Raw genomic sequence first — 26,702 nt, forward strand, 5'->3', positions numbered from 1 at the left:
GTTAGAATCCCTCGATACTGAGTAAGTAAGATCGTTTGATCATTGGACTAAATACCGCTTTCTTATATATATATATATATATACATATATATATATATATATATATATATATATATATATATATATATATATATATATATATATATATATATATATATATATATATATATATATATATATATATATATATATATATATATATATATATATATATATATATATATATATATATATATATATATATATATATATATATATATAGGCGCAGGAGTGGCTGTGTGATAAGTAGCTAGCTTACCAACCACATGGTTCCAGGTTCATTCCCACTGCATGGCACCTTGGGCAAGTGTCTTCTTCTATAGCCTCGGGCCGACCAAAGCCTTGTGAGTGGATTTAGTAGACGGAAACTGAAAGAAGCCCGTCGTATATATATATATATATATATATATATATATATATATATATATATATATATATATATATATATATATATATATATATATATATATGTGTGTGTGTGTGTGTGTGTGTGTGTGTTTATGTTTGTGTGTGTGTTTGTCCCCCCAACATCGCTTGACAACCGATGCTGGTGTGTTAACGTCCCCGTAACATAGCGGTTCGGCAAAAGAGACCGATAGAATCAAGTACTAGGCTTACAAAAAATAAGTCCTGGGGTCGATTTGCTTGACTAAAGGCGGTGCTCCAGCATGGCTACAGTAAAAAATGACTGAAACAAGTAAAAGAGTATATAGATAGATAGATAGATAGATAGATAGATAGATAGATAGATATCATCCTCATCAGCGTCCCCGTCATCATCACAAACGTCCCTGTCGTTGTCAACATCCTCGTCATTAGCGTCCCTGTCATCGGCGTCGTCACCATCACAAGCATCCCCGTTGTTGCCAACATCCTCATCGTCGTCGTCGTCATCCTTATAACTGTCCCTTTCCCCGACATCGTTTCGATCATCATCTTGACTCCTTCTTTTCTGTAATTATTGTTGTTGTTATTATTATTTGCTATTCTTATCATCAAAGAACAGATTTTTCACATAAATCAACGTCTCTAAGCAAATTCCAAATTCCTCTTTTCCCATAACTCTAAAGTTTCGTGCCTAATTAGGAAATAATTTCTTTTAATTCAATGAATTACATTACGTTCACTGTCTCCACCAAGATATCAAAGTCAAACGACGACGATGACAGAGCTCATTTTGCTTTGTCTTGTTTTTCGAGTGTTTTTATTTTTATATTTTAGTTTCCTTTGGATTTATTTGTATATTTATTTCTCTCTCTCTCTCTCTCTCTCTGTAAGTTTGTGCTTGTCACAACACGAAACAGTATTAATGAATGATATTAGACAAGAAAAGACAACAACAACAACAGAGCACACAAACGAAATAGCTACTTCCACTCTCCACCCCTTCCATATTCTCCCCCTCCCCCAATCATTTAACTGAATTATTATTATGCGAGACGAATGGCATCATTCCAAGGTTTACAATCTTGTTGTTGCTATTTAACCCAGCAGGCCAATGGCTGATCTAATGGCTATAGTAGTTTCTTTCTGTGTTCCTTTCTGTTGAAAAGCGTAGGCTCGAAACGTTAAAGACTTTCTCTATTCCCGAGCGTTATACTAATACATCCATTTGTTGTTTATACCACCTGTCTTCGTCTGTTGTTTTTACGTAAATTCTCCCTCCTATAGTAAAAGATACTTGCCCAAGCCACACAGTGAGACTGAACCCGAAACCATGTGATTGAGAAGCAAACTTCTTACTATATAGCTATGTCAGTGCCTGTTTATTCTGGTGTCGATAAATTGGTCTATATCCTTCCCAAAGACCAAAATCTTGGGCCTAACTTAGAAATATTTGGGTTCTTTCTAGTTCCCTATTGTAACAATTTCATCTCCTTTAGATCACTAACCTTGAAAGAGGCATCAACAACACAACACCTCAAATTTTCTCCCAAACCAAATATCAAGTCATAACTTTAGAAAACTAAATACAAGCTGTTGTTTTTACTTTTAAGCAACAAGTTAGCCTTGACTGAGCAGTCGATGATTAAAAAAACCTTTTACTTCCTTTTAAGACCACATTATCGAATGTATCTCTTCTTAGTGGCATGATTTGAGAGAGATTTGGCTGCTATCTCTAGCAGGTCGATCGTCTACGTAGAAGCTCCCATGCTTCATTGTATTAGGTTTCTTTTGTATTACTTATGATGTACGGCAGTGGTACATCCTCTGAAAACCCGTATCAATAGTACGGTTTCGATTTCTCTTGTAAACTGGCACATTTCGTTGACGTCCCCTTAGGGATCTTCGATAAAAGGCGTCGTTATCGTTGTAACTCACAACCAGTCTAACAATTCCTCCGTCCCTGTCTCTTAAAAATCTCGTGTCTGTTACCGCTCCTCCTTCGGCATTGTTGATATCGAGCAGTCCTGCAATTATTCTTACATCACACAAACACGTATAATATGCACACTAATTTTAAAACTACATACATACATACATACATACATACCATAACATGTGGCATTTAAAAAAGCAACGCTTGATGTCGTATGTTATAACATAGCTTGGTGTTAGATGGTTCATAGTCTGCCTAGCATTTACCACCATCTTTGTTACCAGTATTTTCTTTATTGTTATTATTAGTATTATCTTATGGGTTCCACAACTAAAGAAATTTTCAAGTTTCCATTTAATCTAAAGACATACATATGATAGCATACGCATCATCCACGTTTACTCACAGGCATACAAACATACACACGTTTACACATCTCTTTCTCTCTTTCTCTCTCTCTCTCTCTCTCTCTCTCAGAGTTTACATATTCGTACATATATTTCCACATATACACTCAGTTACATTCACACTCGTATATATGGTTACGCATACAAGAAGATACAAACGCATTCATATATACGGTTACAGATACAAAGAGATACGCACTCATATAAAATCTCTTACAGAGATGATTTTATAACTGGCTTCTTTGCTTGTTGCAAGATCAGCGGCTGAATGCCGCTTGAATTTAGATATATTGTGAACAGAAGCGAGTTACTGCCATTTCTGGCAGACGAGGTGTCCAGCACTGAGGAGAGCAGAAACAACCCGAAACTAAGCTGGTCTACTGGTCCTGTCGCTAAGTGGTAGGGGTTCGCTCCTCTGCTCGCAATATATCGGATGCAGGTTGCATCCTTAATCAGCTAAACGAAACACCCTCTTGGGGTTAAAAAATCGCAGTAACATCCGTTCGAACGGAATAGCCATGTTGAAGTGGCGACAAACATTACGTTATATATATATATATATATATATATATATATATATATATATATATATATATATATATTCACATGCACTTATATGTTCACAGCAAGCAAACTCACAGAAAAGTCAAAATCTTTTAAGTTCACGCATGTTTAGTTTCGATAATAACGCAAAATATATTTTCTTTTGGTTGCTAGAGATAAGACAATGGGGCGCTGTACTACGAATATTACAATATTTAGTTTTCCCGCTATTTAGTTCCAATTCAAATTTCGTCTGAACCAATTCATTAAAATAAGTACCTGACATTGATATGGGTCAATTAATCACCCCCAATCAGTCCATGCAAAATTCAGCCATTGGTACCAATCAATCCAGTTAACATTCAAACCATAAAACCTTCTGTCATGAATAGATACCAGACTAATACGATGAGCTCTAAGATAGCATTCTACCCGAGTGTCATGTTTAAGTAGAAGAAAATAGTTAAACTTCAGTTCACAGGAACCGGTTCCAAATCAGTCTAATTGTTACACACATGTATATACACAAACAAACAAAGAAATATATATAATCTATATATATATTATCTATGACGGCCTTCGTATACTTTTCGTCCTCCAAATTCATTCACAAGGCATTGATCAGAACGAGGCTATAGTAGGCGATTTAGACACACAGTGGGACTAAACCGGAGACCACGTGCTTGCAAAACAGTATACCAGTTCAGTCCAGTCCGCCAATTGGTCCAAGAATAACCTTCAAATAAATCTCGGATCACAGTCCAGCTATGTAACAGGAATAAACTACTATATCAATGGGATCAAACCTCAACCCACAGTCTCTCAAACTGTTCGCCAAGCTGTGAAAGACAGGCACCAAATAAATCTTGTAGTTATGTGCAAACTGTGGACCACGAGACTTTTCTGAAAGTTTTTAATAATGCGGCCCACTTGATGATGAGCTCTGTTCATGCGGCCCGCTCCCCGAAGAAAGTTTCCCTTGATCTAGACCCTTGAATTTAAGGTTACAGTTTACCTGGCTGTCAAAAATAGGGCTCAAATCGGTATGGTTAGCCATCGCACAGTCCATTCATCATTCCACATAATTGCCAATCTGGATCGGTTTCAGACTTCAGTACACCTCGCTAAGAATAAGTTCCTGATTACCCAGTTAATCTTAAACAATTCACCTAACTCGGAAATAGGTACCTTAGTTATCTTGTCATTAGATATAGATTTTGGTTCTGCTTATAAACTATTTTTCCAACACAGAATATATCTTCGACAAGGTGAACTTTCTCGAGCACACGAGACTCCCATAAGACAGACATGCTACATTTAATTTATCACATAACCTAGAACAATAGACTTAATTGATTGGCATATAAAGATATACAACAACGAATCATAAGTTATATTGATTTAAGATACTTTTATGCTATTAAATAGCATAAGAGTGGAGGCGCAATGGCCCAGTGGTTAGGGCAGCGGACTCGCGGTCATAGGATCGCGGTTTCGATTCCCAGGCGGCGCGTTGTGAGTGTTTATTGAGCGAAAACACCTAAAACTTCACGAGGCTCCGGCAGGGGATGATGGCGAACCCTGCCGTACTCTTCCACCACAACTTTCTCTCACTCTTACTTCCTGTTTCTGTTGTGCCTGTAATTCAAAGGGTCAGCCTTGTCACACTGTGTCACGCTGAATCACCCCGAGAACTACGTTAAGGGTACACGTGTCTGTGGAGTGCTCAGCCACTTGCACGTTAATTTCACGAGCAGGCTGTTTTGTTGATCGGATCAACTGGAACCCTTGACGTCGTAAGCGACGGAGTGCCAACAACAACATTGATTTAACAGACTTTTATGCTATTTACAGGTGAACTAAGAGAGTAAGTCATTATAGGAATTCGAACCAGAGGCTGAAGATTAGGTTCACTACGACATTCCTTAAAGGGAAAAAAATAAAGATACAATACTAACAAAATATGGTGACCTATTTTCACTAGAATTCTCAGCTAGATCAGTTTAAGTTAGTTTTACCAAGTCGTTAGCATTATCCAATTTGTAACAAAAACGAACAAATGTACAGAAACCGGAAATAATATGGCGTGAACAGGAAGTAATAAGGCGTGAGACCTATAAAAAAAAGCTTACTGTGTAGTTTTTGCCAAAAGAATGATGCATAGGGGGTTTTGTTTTATATTTTAAGGGATCGTATAAACAGTAAGATTGAATATAATCCTAGGGGACAGACATAAACGACGAAGAAAGCCATTAAAAATACAAACAAGGGAAATAGAATAAGGTTTGTTTCTCAGCTAGGCTAGGGCGGCTATTCATTAAGACTGTAAGTCAATTATATTCAAGTCGAAATTTGCCGTCCCCCCACTTGTTCATTTGGCCATTGAATTTACTATGTATATCCCAGATCTTTCATCAATGACATTTCTAAATACGGAAAGATTGAATTAACTCATTTCCTTTAAACACACACACACACACACACACACACACACACACACACACATACACACACACAGAGTGAGGGGTAGAAAAGGAAACATACCATAAGAATGTTTAGGAAGTTTGATATTAAGAAGGAGCAAAAAGTAATTTTGATTCGCCTCCCACAGGCTATTAGTCAGTCACTCGGTGGATCAGTGTAGTTATTCAGAAGTACTTCATTATCTTGACCTTGAACTTCAATCAATGGCGTAGCTAGGGTGCATGCCACAGGTCTATATAGCTTTATACAAGCTTATACAGTAGACTCAAAAGTGCCGCCCTTATAAACTCGACGCCCGGGTCGGACCTTCCCTCTTGGTACCTCCTAATTACGCCACTGTCTTCTATTAGCATTAGATACAATGTCCTTCAAAGCTAACAACATCTGGGGTCACTACCCCTGACAGGTATAGCGTAACTGTTGGTGTTTACACATTAAGTCACCCCTTAAATCTGGAGCAGCACTTAGAAGATTCCTTTAGAATTCTCAGTTATTGTTTCTCACTGGAAGAAATCTCGGAGACATGAGTATCAACTGATAAAACTGGCCCCAGTATACCTCTTTACGCCCTTATTCTATTCTAACTCTACAATTTAAATCCTAATCTCTTTAGAAATTTGTTGTTTCAACAAAACATTGAATTTTAATTACTTTTAATTTTTGCGATTAGAGATAACAACTCGGGCTGTGACTTCTGAGCACGAGTCAGGCGCGTGTGAATGATGTCGAGAGAACGTCTGCTACGAATATTTCTTGACATAGGGCATCACTAGGATGATCGCCAGACGCTGAGCGAAAATAAATGAATTGCGATTTGGCGCAATAAAGAGAGCCCGAATTATTGGTTGCAATTACATACTTGAAGTCAGTGTTGGCAGAAATTAAGCAAATACACGTTCACTTTACTAAATTTATGCTCCGGCTAAGCCCGAACAGCCCAAGTGCAGGACTCATTTGACAGCGGCCATGCTGGAACAGGGCCTTAAAGAGTTTTTAGACGAAGAAATCGACCCAGGACTTATTTTTTGTAACCCTTGTACTCACTGTCTCTTTCGCCGAACTGTTAAGTTACAGAGATGTAAACACACCAACAACGGTTGTCAAGCGATGGTGGTGGGCAGGCAAACACACTATTCAATATTTCATATATTGAATAAGACATTCAATACTTCATTTCATTTTACTATTTATATTATATATTCCATATTCTATATCTCACATTAATTTTATAAGGATATAAATAAAACATAAAAAACATAGTTGGAACTCTTTTAAATAATATATATATATATATATATATATATATATATACGATGGGCTTTCAGTTTTTGTCTACCAAATCCACTCACAAAGCTTTGGTTAGGTGCCACCTAGTGGGACTGAAACCGGAACCATGTGGTTGGGAAGCAAGCTTCTTATTACACAGCTATATCACGTCATGAAAAATATAGGACCTGTGAGATAAGTGACAAAGCTCCAGTATTTTTTAAGGAAACGAAGCAGTTATAGAAACTTTATCTAAGGTAGCTTCTGTACACCACTACCACCACCGCCATCAGCAGTAGTAGTAGAAGTAGTAGTAGTAGTAGTAGTAGTAGTAGAAGTAGTAGTAGTAGTAGGATGAGGAGTCACGATCTATCTTCAATTACGATGTTAATAGCTACTTCATTTATGCATGAAGTAGGTGTACGGCGGGAAGGAGAGCTGTTGGGCATTTTAAGTAGCGTCTGTCAGTGTTTCCAAATAAGGAAGCGATACAACACGTCAGTGTACTTGATATACGTGGCGGCCCTACAGTGCGGTCAAAGAATCACTTAATACAAAGCTAACGAGGGAGTTTTTCTAGATAATCGCTAGATCCGTTAGAAAAAGCAGCCAAATCTCCATGTCAGTTCACCATCTTACTTCAAATGACGATAGTTGAAATGCTTTTTTTAATTATTATTATTATTATTATTATTATTATTATTATTATTATTATTATTATTATTATTATTATTAGACGTCTGCTTAGTCAGAGATGATCTGGGATTAAACTGTAACACAACCACTACTGACATGGCTGTGTGGTTAAGAACTTCGCTCTGCAACCAAGTTGTTTCAAGTTCTGTTCCACTGTGCGGCACCTTGGACAAATGTCTTCTAGTATAGCCCCGGGCCAACCGTAGCTTTGCGAGAAGATTTGATAGGAAACTGTGTGAAAGCTTGTTAGTGTGTGTGTGTTGCCTCCCCACTGCTTGACAGTTGTTGGTTTGTTTACAGCCCTGTAAATTAGCACGTCGATAAAAGAGATCGATAGAATATGTCACCAAACGAAAATAAGTACTGAGGTCGATTTGTTCGGCTGATAGCCTTCAAGGCTGTACCCCAGCAAGGCCACAGTCCAATGACTGAAACGATAAAAAAAAGTTCTTTCTGGGGCGATAAATCAAGTACAAGTGTAAGGCGATGGATTAGTACTTTATTTAGCTAATCTGATAAGATGCGTTGTGATGTTTATTCTAGCTTCTTATTTTCCGAGTTCAAATTCCACTGTGATTGGCTTAATCTGACGCCCGTTTTAGAAATCATTCTTGAATCACAACCTAATATCTTAAAAAGTGGGCCACAACAACTGGTAGAGGGGAAGGAGAAAAGAATTTATCTTGAGATAAAAAAAAAAAACTGGCCCCATTTTGATTGAAGTTATTAACGGTGAAGCCTAAGCTCCCAATCAAATATATACCCTTTTCTACTCTATGCACAAAGCCCGAAATTTTGGGAGAGGGAGCCAATAAGTACCAGTTGCGTACTACGCAACTGGTACTTAATTTATCGAGCATGAAAGGCAAAGTCGACCTCGGCGGAATTTAAACTCAGAACGTAAAGATAGACGAAATACTGCTAAGTATTTCGTCCGGCTTGCTAACGTTTCTGCCAGCTCGCCGCCTTTAAGCAAATATATATATCATGTATACTATAATGTACTGTAGAACATGTCTGTAGGGTATTTTTGCCAATATTGTTCATTTACGATGGTTGTAAATAATTCGTTTGATAATATGTGTGCGCACAGATAAAGTGGGACATCTGTCCGTACGTTTCGTCTCTTTTTGATGTCTTCATCAGCAACTGTGCACTCTCTCTAGCTATCCACAAACACATTGCTTACAAACCCACAAGTATTTAAAGTTGAAAGTTGAGGTAAATCGGACAGACCAATTTACGCATTTAACACTTTCTCTATCATGTATGTAAGTATGTATGTATTACGTATATTACATAACATGTTTATGTGTGTGAATACACACACACAAATACACACGCACAAACATGTTATATAATCTGTATTTATATATGTATTATATATGGCGCATTTTAGTATGTATGCTTATCATGTATGAGTGTACATATATCATATGTATATCGCTCTTCCTCCTATATATATGTATATATATATATATATATATATATATATATATATATATATATATATATATATATATATATATAAAACACTTGTATTTTTTAACTGTAGATAAAGCATTAAAACATTCTTTTTTATTTCCATTTAATTGCATCGTTAAGTTTGACAGAAAGCTAAATTGTAGAAGTGGTGACCTTTTCCTTGGTGACACCCTCCTTCTCTTCCTGCTACTCTATAGGTCAAGCTATTCCGGTATTTAATATTAAAAAGGTAATATGAAATATATTCAACAAAAACATTTACCCAGTCATGGTTAAAATAGTTAAGTAGGTTCGTAATGTTAGTGTGTAGTTCCTAGTTCAAACCTGATTCTGCAGATCTGTTATTAAGTCCCATTTCGTCTTTAAGTCATAACGCATCCAGAATACATTATACGACATCTTTTCTGTCTTGTTTAAGACTGCAGGGCACTATATGATGTAAATTTGATTGCTATTTCTAGTAGAGCAAGCATGGATAGTAACCTTTTTCGAGAAGAAGGCCGCATGAGACGTGGTTCGTTAATAGGAAGACCGCACTACAAAAATAACTGAAGGTAATTTTTTCGTTAGGAGTGCCATTCAAAAAGTCCCGCGGGCCGTAGTTTGCCCTTGACTGATGTAGAAGCTCCTCCGTTGACGTGATAGTGTTGTTGTTGATGTTTAGCGACTAGTCAGTCTCGAAATACATCCTGATTGACCGGGAGTTATTTGATTTTTATAATTCTGGTTTGACCAGAAGGCCAGCCGTTTCGAAGGGAAGAATCTAGTCGATTACATCAACCCCCAGTACCTGACTGGTATTTTATTTTATCAACCCCGAAGGGATGAATGGTGAAGTTGACCTCGGTGGAATTTTAACTCAGAACGTAAAGTGACAGCTAAGCATTTTTTTTCAACGTGTAGACGATTCTGCCAGATCACCGCCTTATATACATAGTGTCCACAAAGTCTGGGTACATGGGGATTAACACATACTTTAAGAAATTATTATTTCTTATAAAGTTAAAGAAGTGATTTTAAATTCTCAAACGCAGGATAATGCTAATAATAAAGCCTGAACAGGATAAGCTACCCCTATTTTGCAGAAAAAAAGTGTTGGCGACCAGCTATGAGACGCGAACTCACACCTCCGCGATTACGCGTCGCGGAGCACTAGACCGATTAAGCTAAACCACCCACACCCTACATTCTTCTGCAAATTTAAGATGTATAGAAATCTCGCTTTATGAGACGCTATCATACGTTAAATTTAAATTACGATGAACGTAAACAAACAAATGAAGTTTGCTTTTAGAAGCGTTGAGATGTCTTAGAAAGTTGAAGAAGTGATTTTTAAATTCTCAAACGCAGGATAATGCTAATAATATAGCCTGAACAGGATAAGCTACCCCTATTTTATTGTTTATGTTATGTATTATTTCTTATATTTAATTGTTTATGTTATGATTTTATTTACTCCATGTATCCAGACCTTGTGGACACCCTGTAGAATACGTACTTCCTTCTATTATAAGCACAAGGGGGTTAGTTGATCACATCGACACCAGTGCTCCACTGATACTTATTTCATCAACACCGAAAAGTCGAAAGACAAAGTCAACCTTGACGGAATTTGAACTCAGAAGGTATAGCCGGAAGAAATGCCGCTAAGCATTTTGTCTGGCATGCTAACGATTCTGCCAGCTCGCCGCTTTAATGATTTCAAATTTTGGCACAAGGCCAGTAATCCTGCGAAGAGAGTGAAGTCGATTACATTGACCTTGGTGTTCAATAGTTAGTTTATTTTATCAACTCCGAAAGGATGAAAGGCAAAGCTGACCTTGGCGGAATTTGAACTCTGAACGCAAAGAGCCGGAAGAAATGTTGCTAAGCATTTTCTCCGGCGTGCTAACTGTTCTACTCGCTCGTAGCCTTATGCATTATAATTAATACGTTAACACTAACATTAACAACGGGTTGATGCTGTAATGGTTACAATTAGTAGTCGCCACTCCTAGATTAACCCATTGTCGAGTAGATCTATTACAAAACAGACGACGATTCCCGTCTGTTTTCAGGCAGGCTATATCAAGCCCTACTTAAGGCTGTGAGCTGGCAGAAACCTTAGCACGCCGGGCGAAATGCTTAGCGGTATTTCGTCTGTCTTTATGTTCTGAGTTCAAATTCTGCCGAAGTCGATTTTGCCTTTCGTCCTTTCAGGGTCGATAAATTAAGTACCAGTTGCGTACTAGGTTCGATCTAATCGACTGGGCCCCTTCCCCCAAAATTTAGGGCCTTGTGCCTAGAGTAGAAAAGCCCTACTTTACCCTGTAAGTCAGTTGGTTGTTGCTGCTGTTGCTCAACCCCGAATGCGCCTATTTGTTTATCTTCCACTTGTTGCAGTCATTGGATTGCGACCAAACTGGGGCACCACCTTTGAAGGGTTTAGTCGGAAAATAATGGAACTCAGTACTTAACTTTTTAAGTGTGGTACTCTTATTCCATCTGTTTGGCCGAACTGCTTGATTACAGGGCTCCTTTACTGTGGAGAGACATACAAACACAAAGGCACACACACACATACACACAAGACAGGCTTCCACACAGTTTCCATCTATCAAATTCACTCACAAGGGATTGGTCCACCAGGAGTTATACTAGAAGGTACTTGCCGAAGGTGCCATACAGTAGGATTGAAACCAAAATCCGTGTGGTTGGAAAGCGAAGAGAGTAGGGCGAAATTTGAGGGTAATTTGGCTACAAGTTTCAGCAAATCAAACGATTATGAAATGACTATATCGTCGGTCTAGACTAAAGTTGTTCAGAATAATCTGAAGGAGATTTGGCTGTTATTTCTAGCAGGCTAAGCTGCCGTCTGGAGGTTTCCTTGTTAGCCCTCTCTCTCTCTCTCTCTCTCCCTCTTCTTCTGCTGTTGTATAAAGGTTGGGTGTGGTGTTTGTCATCTCTGTCTTCGTTGTCGCTGTTTATATATTTTTTTCCTGAGTGTGTTTAGTAAGCCTTGTACTCCAAACACGTCGTCTACAACTAGGTTCTCACAGTTTCCAATTTCCACTGCTTATCTTCTTCAACATAAAAGACAAGTGTTCTGTTGTCTTTTTGCAAGACAATTCGTCACCGAAACCTACAGCTGTAACAAGAAATCTACGGAAGCAACGCAACAACGGAATTGCATTACATAACTATTCACGACAATGTATCCCTTGAGAACGAACAAACGTCTTTTTTTCTGCACGAAAATGTCACATACACACACAATTTTAGATAATTACATCATGTAACAGTTATGATAGACATTTAGAATATACGTATGACAGTTACATACACTTCTCTTTATTTAGCGATAGCATCGTATGGTGTAAATCGTCAAAAGAGCTTTCCCCTATTACATCTATGACCTGGTCACTGTCACGTTTCCGTACATGTTGATAATGAATAATACATACACGACACACATACATTATATAAATACTATGCACAGACATTAAACGGAAGCATAATACAGACACAAGTACAATGATATGATATTCACGAACATATGTGTATGTAAAATTAATGAAATCAAACAACATCCGTGTGTGGTGTGCGTGTGCGTGTGCACACATATATATGCAAATATATATATGCGCGCGCACACACACATATATATGCGCGCGCGCGCACAAACACACACACATACATATATGCGCGCACACACACACATACATAGATATATATGCGCGCGCACACACGCACATATATATGCGCGCGCACACACATATATATGCGCGCGCACACACACACACACACACACACACATATATATGCGCGCACACACACACACATATATATATGCGCGCACACACACACACATATATATATGCGCGCACACACACATACATATATTATATATGCGCGCACACACACATATACATATGCGCACACACACACATACATATATATATGCGTACACACACATATATATATATATGCGCACACACACACATATATATATACCTTCTCCTCGACTTACGGCCATCCGCACTTACGACCACACAAAAAAAAAATCGATTTTCGGACGTTGGGCAGCTGCGCGAAAGATAACTATGGCAGCATCTGGCAACGCAAGCCTCCCTCAGACCCAGACATCCGTCTGCCTGCCACTGTCTCTTTCAAGCATCAGCTGCGTTTGAATGAAAATAGTGTCGAAAAATATATGTCTGAAAAATATTAGTACGTGTTCGTTTCTCTTTTTTCCATCTGTGATTTTACTTTTGATCTTCTATATAAATGAACATATTTCCTCCGTCTGGCTGCTTTTCTTTCTGCAAAACGAGAAGTTACATTGCAGAACTGTTCTTTTAAAGAGCTGTATTTATCTATCACTCGACGAGATACATCTGCACCACCGGATGCTCCTGAACCAGTTGTTGAGTGTCCCACCAATGAGGGATCGATGCTAGATTTGTCGAAACAATTGTCATGATTAATAATAAATTTTCGTATATTATCTTCTGTTTTCCATTTGCCACACACACACACACACACACACACACACACACACACACACACACACACACACACACACACACACACACACACACACACACACACACACAAGGCGGCGAGCTGGTAGAAACGTTAGCACGTCGGGCGAAATGCTTAGCGGTATTTCGTCTGCCACTACGTTCTGAGTTCAAATTCCGCCGAGGTCGACTTTGCCTTTCATCCTTTCGGGGTCGATTAAATAAGTACCAGTTATGCACTGGGGTCGATATAATCGACTTAATCCGTTTGTCTGTCCTTGTTTGTCCCCTCTGTGTGTAGCCCCTTGCGGGTAGTAAATAAATAACACACACACACACACACACACACACACACACACACACACACACACACACACACACATATATATATATTGCCTGGCTCTCCGTCAGTTACAACGACGAGTGTTCTAGTTGATACGATCAAACGAACATTCTGCTCGTGGAATTAACCTGCAAATGGTGAAGCACTCCACAAGTACGTGTACTCTTGAAGTAGTTCTCAGAGGCATTCAGTGTGGCACAAAGTGTGACAAACCTGGCTTTTGAATTACAAGTATAGCTCATTTTTGCTAGCTGAGTGAGCTGGAGTTACGAGAAATAAAGCGTCTGTCTTGCTTAAGCACATTGGGAATGTAACCCACGACGTTGCGATTGTGAGCCAAATATCCCGAGCCACCAAGCCACGCGATAATATACACAACATATATTATGTATGCATGTTAGTATTTCTTGTATGTACAGTTAGATGCGTCACTGAGCACAGGACTTGAAAGTCTCATCGCATTCTTCCCTGCCAGTCAATGTGTTGGTTCTGAAATTGACCAGCTGAAATACATGGGCATGTGCAGCAGCATTTCTCATGCTTATCACATAGCAAGAGGCAGGATTTGAACCCGCAACGCACAGAGTCGAAACAAACATCTCAAGGTATCTACCTGTTTCAGTCATTAGACTGCAGTCATGCTGGAGCACTGCCGTAACAAATCGACGCCAGTATTTATTTTTTAAGTGTGGTACTAATTCTATCAGATTTCATTTGCCGAACCGCGATACAGGAATGTAAAAAACCAACACCGGTTGTAAAGCAGGGTGGCGATGGCAATACACACACACACACACACACACACACACAAACTGGCATAAGGTTTCTGCTTTTGATCAAATAAACATGGAAAACAAGAATCGATAATAAAAATATAGAAAAGGAAAAGATTTTCATTTTTCGAAATCTTTCGAGTGGAAAATTGTGTATTTATCGTCTGAAATGAACTTTATATATCATTGTAGACCAATGACATTTGAGAAATGACTCGTAAATGTTAGGGGATATTTCACGAGAATCAAAAGCTTTCCATATCTGGTTCGTTCCGGTTGAATTTGAGAGAAAAGCTTGCATGCTTGACATACCAAACGCATGAGAAATGCTTTTAACAACAGCCAAGTGTGTCGAAATCCTTCTCTTTGTTCGTTTTTTAGGACAGTGACTACATGAATCAGAATAATTACGATGTCGTCTCTCTTTTATTTCTTTAAGATATAAATAGTCGTAGTGGTGGAGAGCGTCTTTACACAAAATCTAATCTTCACAGAGAAATAATCACATCTGAGCAGTATCTTTTCTTTAAATTTTTGATCAATTAGAATCAGTAGAGCATCGGACTACACCTTTTGTGATAATTCCTTACTTTCCATTACGTTCTGAATTCGAATCCAGTCAGGACATCCGAATTCGAATATCACCAACCATTTTATCCGACACGCTAACGATTTTGCCAGCTTAAACATAACTAATAATTCCACTATAAGCACAATTCTAAATAATACAGTAACACTAGCTTAGCTGTGTTTTTTTTTTAATACGGCTGGCGTCCCTAAGTTAATCTTTCAGCTCATATCATGCACATCGCAAGGTCATTTTATTTCATTGGTAGATATTTGAAATCGAGGAATTTGTTGTGGAGGTAGTAATGAGAGTGATGGCTCGCCCTCCTCAGCCATCTATGAGCTGACCTTTGGTCTAACTCATCCCACCGTAACAATCATCGTTTGTTTATTTTTAAATTCAGACTTTGTATATCAAACACCACTCCCCTTGATTCAGTCTCCATCAGTCTCTTTTGAGACTGATGGAATAATTACTAGACTTGCAACGAATAAGCCCTGGGGTCGATTTCTTCGACTAAAACCCTTTAAAGCAGTGCTCCAGCATGGCCGCAGTCAAATGACTGAAACAAGTAAAAGAATATATATTCGACGGGATTCTTTCAGTCTCCACCTACCAAATCCACTCACAAGGTTTTGGTCGGCCCGAGGCTATAGTAGAAGACACTAGCTGAAGGTGCCACGCAGTGGAACTGAAATCGGAACCATGTGACCGGGAAGCAAGCTTCTTACGACACAGCCACGCCTGTCTATAAATTATTCTTTGTTCTACTCCATATGACCCTTGGGGGTTCGTATAAGATTTTGTTATTAAAACTGATGTGCAATAAAATTGGTTATACTTCTACAACACACAAAATATTTTAAACAATTTTTTGGTATACAATTCTTATTACAAAAATATAAACAGGATTTTATAAACACCAATTGGCTATGATTATCCACCCGAGTAAAATAGGAATCAAAGAAGTCCGTAGGTTAAAAAAGAAATGGTTGAGACTCATTGTTCTAGTTATTTAACCTCAAATCAATCTTGGACCAGTAGGCCTATTGGCGAAGTCCTTCCAGCTGTGACTATCCAATCTTTTATTCGGACGTATCGAATATTACATCATCTAATGTATCTTTTGTTTTAAAGACGACCGGGTGTGATTTAAGGGAGATTTGGCTGTTATTTCTAAAAGTCGAATGCTTATTCATTCGTTCTTTTGTGTGAGAGAATGTTTTTCACAGTAAAGAACGTAATCTGTGGCGTAGCTCGAGTGCATGCCACCCGAAGTAGCACTTGAGTTTGCCTCCCCACCCCAACAAAAATATGGCCTATACAGCAGACCCAAAAGTGCCCCCCATCACTACTACCACCACCACCACCACAGCGTCGCCCGGAATAGGCTGCCCTTCTCAGCCAGCTACGCTACCAAACATAATCAACTTTCCGTTCTTAAATCTTCGAATTATTCTTTTGACTTACGAACGTAATTCAATTTACCATATCTAATCAATGGCTTCTTTTTTCTTCTTTCAGTGAAATGTGGGGGGAGGATCCGAGAGACAGCGGGTTCAATCATAAGTCCGAACTATCCTAATGATTACCCAGCAAACGCGGAATGCGTTTGGGTGATACATGTTCCCAAACCGTTCTTCGTTATTATCCATTCAACGTTTTTTCGCCTGGAAAGCGACTGCAAGTAAGTAATGAAATTTGACAGAAGCTTTTTGTGTTCGATTTTCATTTCGATATTTAGTCGTCGGCCAGAATTAATTGCGTAGATCGGCGACATAAAGCATTTTAACCGTAATAGGCTTGTCATTTTGCATATCTAGGCTCTTCTCATCGTATCTCATCTTCGCCCACTTATTCCTGGGAGGTCGTTGGGGAAGAATCCATCGGCTCCTATGGTCTCCAACTTATACTGATGGATCCCCAAGCGAGACCAATCGATCTCATGGATGTTATCCAATCATCTTGCTCATAGTTTATCCCGGAGCATTAGGTGATACTTAACTCCGAAAAAAACACTCTCATAACCTAGTGATGTAGGTACGGCGAGGCGAGTAAAGGCTACCTTAAAAAAAAAAAAGCCTAGTCTTCACGAGTCTGAGATATTGCTAAATATTGGGTTGTCCGGAAAGTTCGTGCCGATTTATAGTAGCTTACCTTTTGACCTATTTGCCATGAAACCACCTCAATTCTGGGAAGAGGGTATTTTCAAGTTAAAGGAAAAATGGAGACGCATTGTGCAACAACATAGTTCACATTTGGTTGATTAAAAATGTAATGGCAAGTATTTATTGACCTTTTTCTTTCCTTTAAAAATCGGCACGAACTTTCCGGACAACCCAATACATTCCTCCCAAGACTAAGCCAGTACATGATACAAATTGTTGATTTTTTAAAAATAATTCTATTTTATTTATTTTTCAATTACAGTTTTGATCAGTTGGTTATAGAAGACTATGGCCACACATACAATTCAAAGAGCAGCGATAAACAAACATTTTGTGGCAAGATGTTTGTTTATTTTAAATCTGTTACCAATAAAGTGAGGATTACCTTTAAGTCGGACTTTGGTACTAGCTACAAAGGATTCAATTTAAAGTTTTATTCTATGGATAATAGTTTCGGTGAGTATTACTCTTGTAAAAATTTAATTTCTGTTGTGTGGTTTTGAAAGTACAGTGTAGTAGTGGTGGTAATGGTAAGGTTATTTCATGGAGATGGGAAGAAAATTTGAGAATACGAGTTCGTGCATATAACGAGAAATTTGCTTCACCAGAAACAATTCTCTTCTGCAGAAAGCTACGTAAAGATTTTTACTAATCGCAGCCAGCAGAAAATCTTCGAAATCGAGCAAGAATTTTCTCTTATGCGGACACATCGACGTAACGATGTCTTTACAGTGCACACTAGTTAGGGTTAGTTTTAGGGATTAGGGTTCAAATCTGTGACCAATAATGTGTTAGGGTTACGTAGATGCGTCGGGACCTCTGTATTTAAGCAGTACCGCTTATGCTACTACTATAATCGTAAACACACTAAACCTCTCTAAAATACAGAAATCCGATGTTATATCGTTTGCAATACAACCGGACTGCTCTTCAGATTTCTAAAAACAGAAAAAAAGAAGTCATCCCTTGTCTCAGCCTTACCTTTCCACATTTTATTAAATTAACCCTGCCCTAAACCTTTTCAAATCGTTCAAGTTCTCCTATTGACCCTTTAAATTTTTCTTTACCATAAATGCAAAATCACTTTATAGTCATCTTCACAGTGATGGCTTCTCAACCCTAATACATTTTCTGGAGTGTCGTTCCCGACAGGAATCCAACACCATCTCGTCCTTTTCTGCCCAATCGAACTTTATTTCTTTTGTCTCAGCTGCTTCTTCCCAGTTGAGTTTTAGCAAATCGGTTGAGTCGCTATTGATATTGCAACTGGTCTTATTTTACACCAAACTAACCGTAACCCTAACCGTAACCCTAACCGTAACCCTAACCCTAAAACCCTAACCCTAAAATCCCTAGTGAATATCGTGCGGGTATTAATCTGAAAAATTACCAGAATTAAAAATAACTTCAGTTATCTATCTCTCTTTCTTTCTTTCTTTCTCTCTCCCCCCTCTCTGTCTTTCCCCCATCTCTCTCCCCCTCTCCCCTATCTCTCCCCCTATCTCTCCCCCTATCTCTCCCCCTCACTCTCCCCCTCACTCTCCCCCTCTCTCCTCCTCTCTCTCTTTCACAAATACACACACCAGCGCCAACTTCAAAAGAAATCGCGCTCTCTCTATCTCTTTCGCTTTTACGACGTCGTTTCCCTCTTTCCCTCCAACACTTTTTACGGAAAAGGCCGATCTTTGGTAAAGATCGCCGAAGACACTTTTTTACGGAAAAGGCCGATATTTGGTACTGGTATCGAAAGATCGCCCTCTTTGTATATTAATGACAGCTTCAGGTTCATCCACTCTACAAAGTTCAACTCGGTTGCTCCATCTCTTACTCTAACGTCTTTCATCTCACCACAATTCATTTCCACCGTTTCTCACACGTCCGTCATTACCGACAACTGCAGCCTCTGTCCCCTCCAAGTGCACTGACTCCAACTACTATCTCCACTCTTCTTCCTACTCTCACATTTACTTATCAAATCTGCTGTCCTAACCTTTCAATTCGTCACACTTCGACGGTTATGCAACTCCGGTTTGAAATTCAACATCAAATCCGAAGAGACGCGGTTCTGTTTCTTTGATCGCGAATGTCCTCAATCGGTTGTGGGTAACACACTCCCCGAGTCCACCCAGTCAGCTCGTCTACTCTTTATATGCAGATGCATGATCAACGTTGACGGACGAAAGCTCTGCAAGTATTTGGCGTCATAAATGTGTGTGTGCATGTAGGTGATCATATATACACCACACATACACTTTATATGTAAGGGGCTCTGCGTGCATGCATGTCTCTATTTGGGGTGGACCGTGAAATTGTTTACGGACCGAATAATTTCTATCCTTATTTTTCCCTGATCAGCATATTCCCTCCCTCCTTGTTCTTGACACTATCAACATCATTCCCTCTTCATTTCTCTTCTTTCTCCAATTGCTCCTCTCCAACATATTCGCAGACAAATTCTTCACTATTTTCTTACTTTATTTTTCTTCTTCCGACAAAGTAGTCGTCGAAAATGTTAGTTTTCTTCTAACGGTATACCAACTTGAAAAATTTACTGTCCAAAGCAATGCCATAAGTTTGTTCGAAACGTCCAATGCTAACTTTTAGTTGACCTTGGTTTGATACGCTCCGAGTTTTATAAACCTTCACTTTCATAAGTTCCATGTACGATGCATGGACACCAAGGAAATATGCCTTGTATATATATATTATGTAGTAAAATGGACAAGAAAAATGTTAAAAATAATGCAACTAAAATTGAATTTTATAGATATTTTGGGTTACTGATACAATTCCGCATAGTAACCATCTATTCTTAAGTTTCTTTACCATTTTTTTCTCTTTTTTCACTAGTTTACCATTCTGAATTCACCCCAGGCATGAATAAGAAAAAAGTAGAATTGTATACGACAGTTTATTGCGTAACACTGACAGCCATATATTAATTCAACGGTACTATTCCTAAAGACCTTAAAGTGTATCTAGCAAAAACAGTGGGATCGAAACCGATACCTCATGATTGCAAAATGAGCTAAACCATTCAGGCACCAATTAAACATACAAACACAAGCCCTAAGCATAAACAGAAGACCATATCGACTGACAAAGTAGCTTCATGATCCATATACACCCAACACAAATAGTGGAGCTCAATCAAATAGTCACTGAGTGTTTATACAAACAGTATATAAGCTGAAAGCTGTAAATATTGTATACAGCGTTCAAATTGCATACATGTACTTTCCACTACGACTGTATGTGATACAGAAAGTGCAAATTCTGTAGAAAGTCTCTGTGTAACACAGCATGGGGCCTAGAGCATATGTTTGTTTTCAACACTCTTACTATCGGGAAAGTTTGCCCCTGTGAAACATCTAGACATTCTTTCTGCATTCTATAACAGTCTTTGAGAATTGATACGTCGTATCAAATTCTTTCTCCGCCTTTTCTTGTAATTTACTGTGCAGAAATGGTCTCCTAGTCAAGATACTGCAGTTTAATGTTAATGATACACATACACACGTATAAATATATATATATATATATATATATATACAGTAAGTATATATGTGTGTATATATATATATATATACATGCGTTGTATATATATATTATACGTATATATTACAGTTGTATAGTTTATATGAAGTAATATGAGAGAGTTAAAATTGTTTTTAAAAAGCCTGTACAATGTAAGTTAGAAATTGAAGAGCAAAACAAGAAATTGTTTATACTTTTACGTTGTGTTTCAAAAATCTGGAGTTGAAGCCACACTCTTAAGAAATAAGGGATAGTAATAAGGTTTTAATTATTTATTTATTTGCATAGGCAGTTGACATGCGTAATGGTGCTGTTACAACCAACCAGCTTTACGCGCATCACGCATGTTGTTTTAATATGGGTTTACGCTATTAATGAAGATGGTTTCTTCAATACTCAAATTCTTTATGTTCCGTTGAGTTACTTTTTATAACTACCATTGATATCTTATGCGAGACAATTTCTTCAAAGGTTTCGTAACGAAAGAACTACTTCTTTGGGTATGTTCTTTAACACTTTGACTGTGAAATTATATTCCTGTAACAATTTTAAATATCTACCAAAAACGTAGAATTTGTATTTTCTGCAAGTCACGTTGTCTCAGTAAACTTGACAAATCTCAACAGAAAATAGCTTCAAACATGACATTATTCAACAAATGATAGAGTCCTTTCTTTATTCGGCACTACGGTCGTAACATAGAGGGGGCCACTACAAGGACAGACAACACAAAACGTGGGGTACATAAAACGAATGATGAAATACGAAATGAAATATTTAACAATGAAGGGATGTAATGGCTTACGAGCTCCCCAAAGCTCGCAGTTCCATTTTTACTGTTCTCATGATACATATCAATTATCAGTCTTTTTTTTTTATTTGTTATATATTCCATGAGGTTCTCTAGTTCCATTACATTAACAAACGATAGCCTGGTATATAAAACTGCTTTCCGCAGTTAAAGGTAATGAAATTTTGAGCCGATACATCTGATTTCTGCTCAATAAATCTGGCAGTCCTACTTAGGAAGCTACAATGCTTCCAAAGGACTGTCAGACTTATTGCAAACCATGGGGTACGCCCTCGAGCACTCATCCACATTGCTTGTGTGGTGCACGGTTAATGTTCGCATATTGTTGTTGTGTATCGGTTGATTCTCAAACAAAAAGAACAGGAAATGCACTATCTGTAAATTCAGTCCCTCCCCTATGAACATATAGGCAGCTAGTCTATCCAGAGTTTCTTTCTGAAATCATCTGGTAACTATAAGCAACTTCTAGTGAATGAAGAAATACAAAACAGAATAAACTGTTTCGCTTGCAAACGCCAACAGCATATTTGAACTCAAAACCTTGATACATATATTTTTTTTTTAATGAACTGACTGTAAATGTTGGACGAGTCCATATTTATTTTGTGACTTACTTGTTAAAGGTCGTCGTCAGTGAAAAAGAAATAAAAATTAGTTCATTGATGGATTTGTTACTGGTGGAGGTGGTGTTGGTGACTAACCTTTTAAAATAAGTTTTATGTTGAATTTGTAGCAACAATGTTTTTTTTTTAAATGCTTAATACTTTAGTCCTGATTAAGGCGGCGAGCTGGCATTTCGTCTGTCTTTATGTTCAGACGTAAAGACAGACAAAATGACGCTAAGTATTTGAGTTCAAATTCTGCTGAGGTCGACTTTGCCTTTCATCTTTTCGAAGTCGATAAAATAAGTACTAGTTGAACACTGGGATCTTTTCCTTTTGGCCAGCACATAGAAAAAAATAGTTTTTTGTAACTAAACGCTTTCAAATTTCGTATACTGGTAGAATGTGTCATTTAAAACATCATTTACACTTGGCGTTTTAAAGAAAATTCTTTATTTTCGAAGTTATTTCGTGTTAAAGTTGTATTTCAGTAATTTCAACCAATCAATGACGTCTATTGAGGTGAAAACAATTACTGCTGTGGTTTGTAACAAAGGATATAGAGAAGTTAGAGAAATAATAATAATAATAATAATCTTATCTAGGCACAAGGCTATTAGGTATGAGAGGTGGCGATTAGTCGACACCGTCGCTCTCATTACTTGAGTGGTATTGACCTCGATAGAATGAAAGGTATCGGTTGATGTCAGTGCGATTTGGACAAAAAATAAATGTGCCTTGAACGCTCGACATATGTAAATGTAGAAATTCTAGATGTTTCATATTTTAATATGGGGTACATATACTACAGCATGGTCTTGTTAACACAGGGTCTTAAATTACAGAGAAAAATCTGCGATTTATTTTATTTCTTCTGAAAACGTATCAAATACGCAACACTTGACTTCAATTATTTACACCAGGACGTTCTCTACACATGAAACTTTTCATGCAGACCAGTGTCAACCGGGAATAGCGCACTTCTCTAAATTAGTTCCAACTCGTAATCTTCCTTATTCTTTTACAGACGTAAATAATGTACGAAGCCGGTGTATTAATTCTCTATGGATAAATACGAGACTTACTCTTTTACTTGTTTCAGTCATTTGACTGCGGCCATGCTGGAGCACCGCCTTTAGTCGAATCAAATCGGCCCCAGGACTTATTCTTTGTAAGCCTAGTACTTATTCTATCGGTCTCTTTTGCCGAACCGCTATGTTACGGGGACGTAAACACACCAGCATCGGTTGTCAAGCGATGTTGGTGGGACAAACACAGACACACTTACATATATACGACGGGCTTCTTTCAGTTTCCATCTACCAAATCCACTCACAAGGCTTTCGTCGGCCTGAGGTTATAGCAGAAGACACTTGCCCAAGGTGCCACGCAGTGGGACTGAACCTGGGACCATGTGGTTGGTAAGCAAGCTACTTACCACACAGCTACTCCTGTGCCTATATTAAATATATTCAAACATTGGAGAGTAAATTTAAAGATATATTTCCACAACTATAAATTCTTTAAATTCTTTAAAATATTTCAGCTTCAAAGTTGTGGTCATGCTGGAGCACCACCCTTGACTGAGCTACACCATTATTTGAGACCTCCTCTCATATGTAGTATTTGGTCAAATTTTTCTGAGCGTAAAGCAGAATTTCATTTGTATACAGGTGACAATACACGCTCTCACGCACAAAATGACGACTTCCAAATCCTGTTTTCTGAGTTCAAATCCCTTTCCACAACATCCACCCATCACCACCCCACTAAAAACTTCGAATGTTTCACTTTTAGATCTTTTAAAACCGGGGGAGTTTTTTCAGAAATAATGTCATTTAGCTGTTGTTTCTAGCATGTTGGGTTTTCTTGTAGTATTCTGATATTTTTGACGTCTGCAGTCTCAGTAGAATTCTACGCATAAGTGAAACATCAGACGAAAGTGAAAGATTCTAAGTTTTTAGCTTTTTGAGAGTGGGTAGGTGATGGATGGGTGAGGTCCTGGAAGGGACATTGAGTGCTATTTTAAGGAAAATTAAAATTTAGAAAAAAAATTCCCCGGATTCGTAATCTGTTTTTTTTTTTCTACGCGTATTTAAAAAAAAGAATACGAAAAAAAGTTAAAAATTAAGAAATTAGAGTGGAGAGTGGGGAATACAATTTTTAAACCCTGATTTGAATCCGAAGAAATTTTAGAAAAAAAAGTGGAAATGAGTGGTACGGAAAATGTGCCAATAATTGTGTCAAAAAGCATATTTTTGAACATTTTCCGTTGATAAATAGGGTTTTGTGCATCTCAAATGCACTCATAACACTCCTTGTACATTGCTGTATATTTTGACACCAAGAACATTAAAATTAGCAACGCAGATTACAATCAACTCCAAATATTGCCCGAAAATGACCTCAAAATTGTGCGACCCGACCTCATTTTCGAGGTTAGAACTTAATTCAACTGAATTGTATATGTATATGTATATGCAGGCGCAGGAGTGGCTGTGTGGTAAGTATATTGCTTACCAACCACATGGCTCCTGGTTCAGTCCCACTGCGTGGCACCTTGGGCAAGTGTCTTCTTTAGCCTCGGGCCGACCAAGGGCCTTGTGAGTGGATTTGGTACACAGAAAGTGAAAGAAGCTCGTCGTATATATATATATATGCATATGTTTGTGTGTCTGTGTCTGTCCCCGCAACATCGCTTGACAACTGATGTTGGTGTGTTTACGTCCCTGTAACTTAGCGATTCGACAAAAGAGACCGATAGAATAAGTACTAGGCTTACAAAGAATAAGTCTTCGTGTCGATTTGTTCGACTAAAGGCGGTGCTCCAGCATGGCCGCAGTCAAACGACTGAAACAAATAAAAGAATAAAAGAATATATATATATATATATATATATATATATATATATATACATAAATATGTGTATAAATATATATATATGATTGGGTAGTGTAAGTGTGTGTATGTATATATATATATATATATATATATATATATATATATATATATATATATATATATATATATATATATCCATATACTCTCACGCTCTATCAAAATAAATAACTTTTATATATAACGTATGCACCAGTTGAAAATGGTACATACTTTATAAACCCAGCATGCTGGATTATAAACATATTCGCATATATTTATTTATATAGTTTTGGAACTTATTGCACTATTGGCGTTCAGTATTTGATTACTAGTTAAAGCCATTTAATGATGACGATGGGGATGATACTAATGATGGTGGTGGGATGTGTACTGGTTAAGAGTGGTTAACGAAAATACGAAACGTGAGCATTTGTGGGTGTTAAAGTAAATCTTGCTTGTAATCTCTGTCTTATTTGTTTCCTTTGACTTTCAAGCAGATGAAACTCTCTTCGACTACACACACACACAAGTGTAGTGTAATATATGGATTCAAACTGGCGGTGAACTGGCAGAAACGTTAGTACGCCGGGCGAAATGCTTAGCTGCATTTTATGCGTCTTGACGTTTTCCACTTTGCCTTTTATCCTACCGGGTCTAAAAAGTGAGTACCAGCACCGGGGTTTATGTAATCGACTATCCTTCTCCTTCAAAATTCCAGGCCTTGTGGTTAGTGTAGAAAAGGGTTATTAGGACAGTAAAGGCGACAGCATCGTTAGCACGTCGGAGGAAATGCTTAGTGGCATCTCTGTCGGCTTTTTACGTTCTCAGTTCAAATTCTGCCGAGGTCGGCTTTTCTTTTAATCTTTGCGGGTTGATAAAAATAAGTCTCAGTTGAGGACTGGGGTTGATGTAATCGCCTTACACCCTACCCAGAATTTGCTGGCTTTAAATCAAAATTTGAAGTCATTTATTATTATTAGTTATTATTATTATTATTATTATTATTATTATTATTATTACTTTTATTACTTTTATTATTATTATTATTAATTTTATTACTTTTATTATTATTATTATTATTATTATTATTATTATTATTATTATTATTATTATTATTATTATTATTATTATTATTATTATTATTAGTAGTAGTAGTAGTAGTAGTAGTAGTAGTAGTAGTAAGGCGTCGAGCTGGCAGAATCGTTAGTACGCTTGACGAAATGCTTTGCGGTATTTCGCCCGTCGCTACGTTCTGAGTTCAAATTCTGCCGAGGTCGA

At 37.8% G+C, this 26,702-nt stretch overlaps 1 protein-coding gene across 1 annotated transcript in view; it reads left to right on the forward strand.

Moving 5' to 3' along the window:
- Positions 1-26,702, forward strand: part of LOC106884382 (uncharacterized) — a 131,007-nt gene that overhangs the window by 45,482 nt on the left and 58,823 nt on the right. Inside the window, exons 2-3 of the mRNA XM_089349894.1 lie at positions 16,951-17,113; positions 17,857-18,050. Coding sequence (XP_089206020.1) covers positions 16,951-17,113; positions 17,857-18,050 — 357 coding nt within the window. The remainder of the gene's footprint in view (positions 1-16,950; positions 17,114-17,856; positions 18,051-26,702) is intronic.

The sequence above is a fragment of the Octopus bimaculoides genome, chromosome 3 (genome assembly GCF_046866305.1).
Source record: "Octopus bimaculoides isolate indiv1 chromosome 3, ASM4686630v1, whole genome shotgun sequence".
Lineage (NCBI taxonomy): Eukaryota > Metazoa > Mollusca > Cephalopoda > Octopoda > Octopodidae > Octopus > Octopus bimaculoides.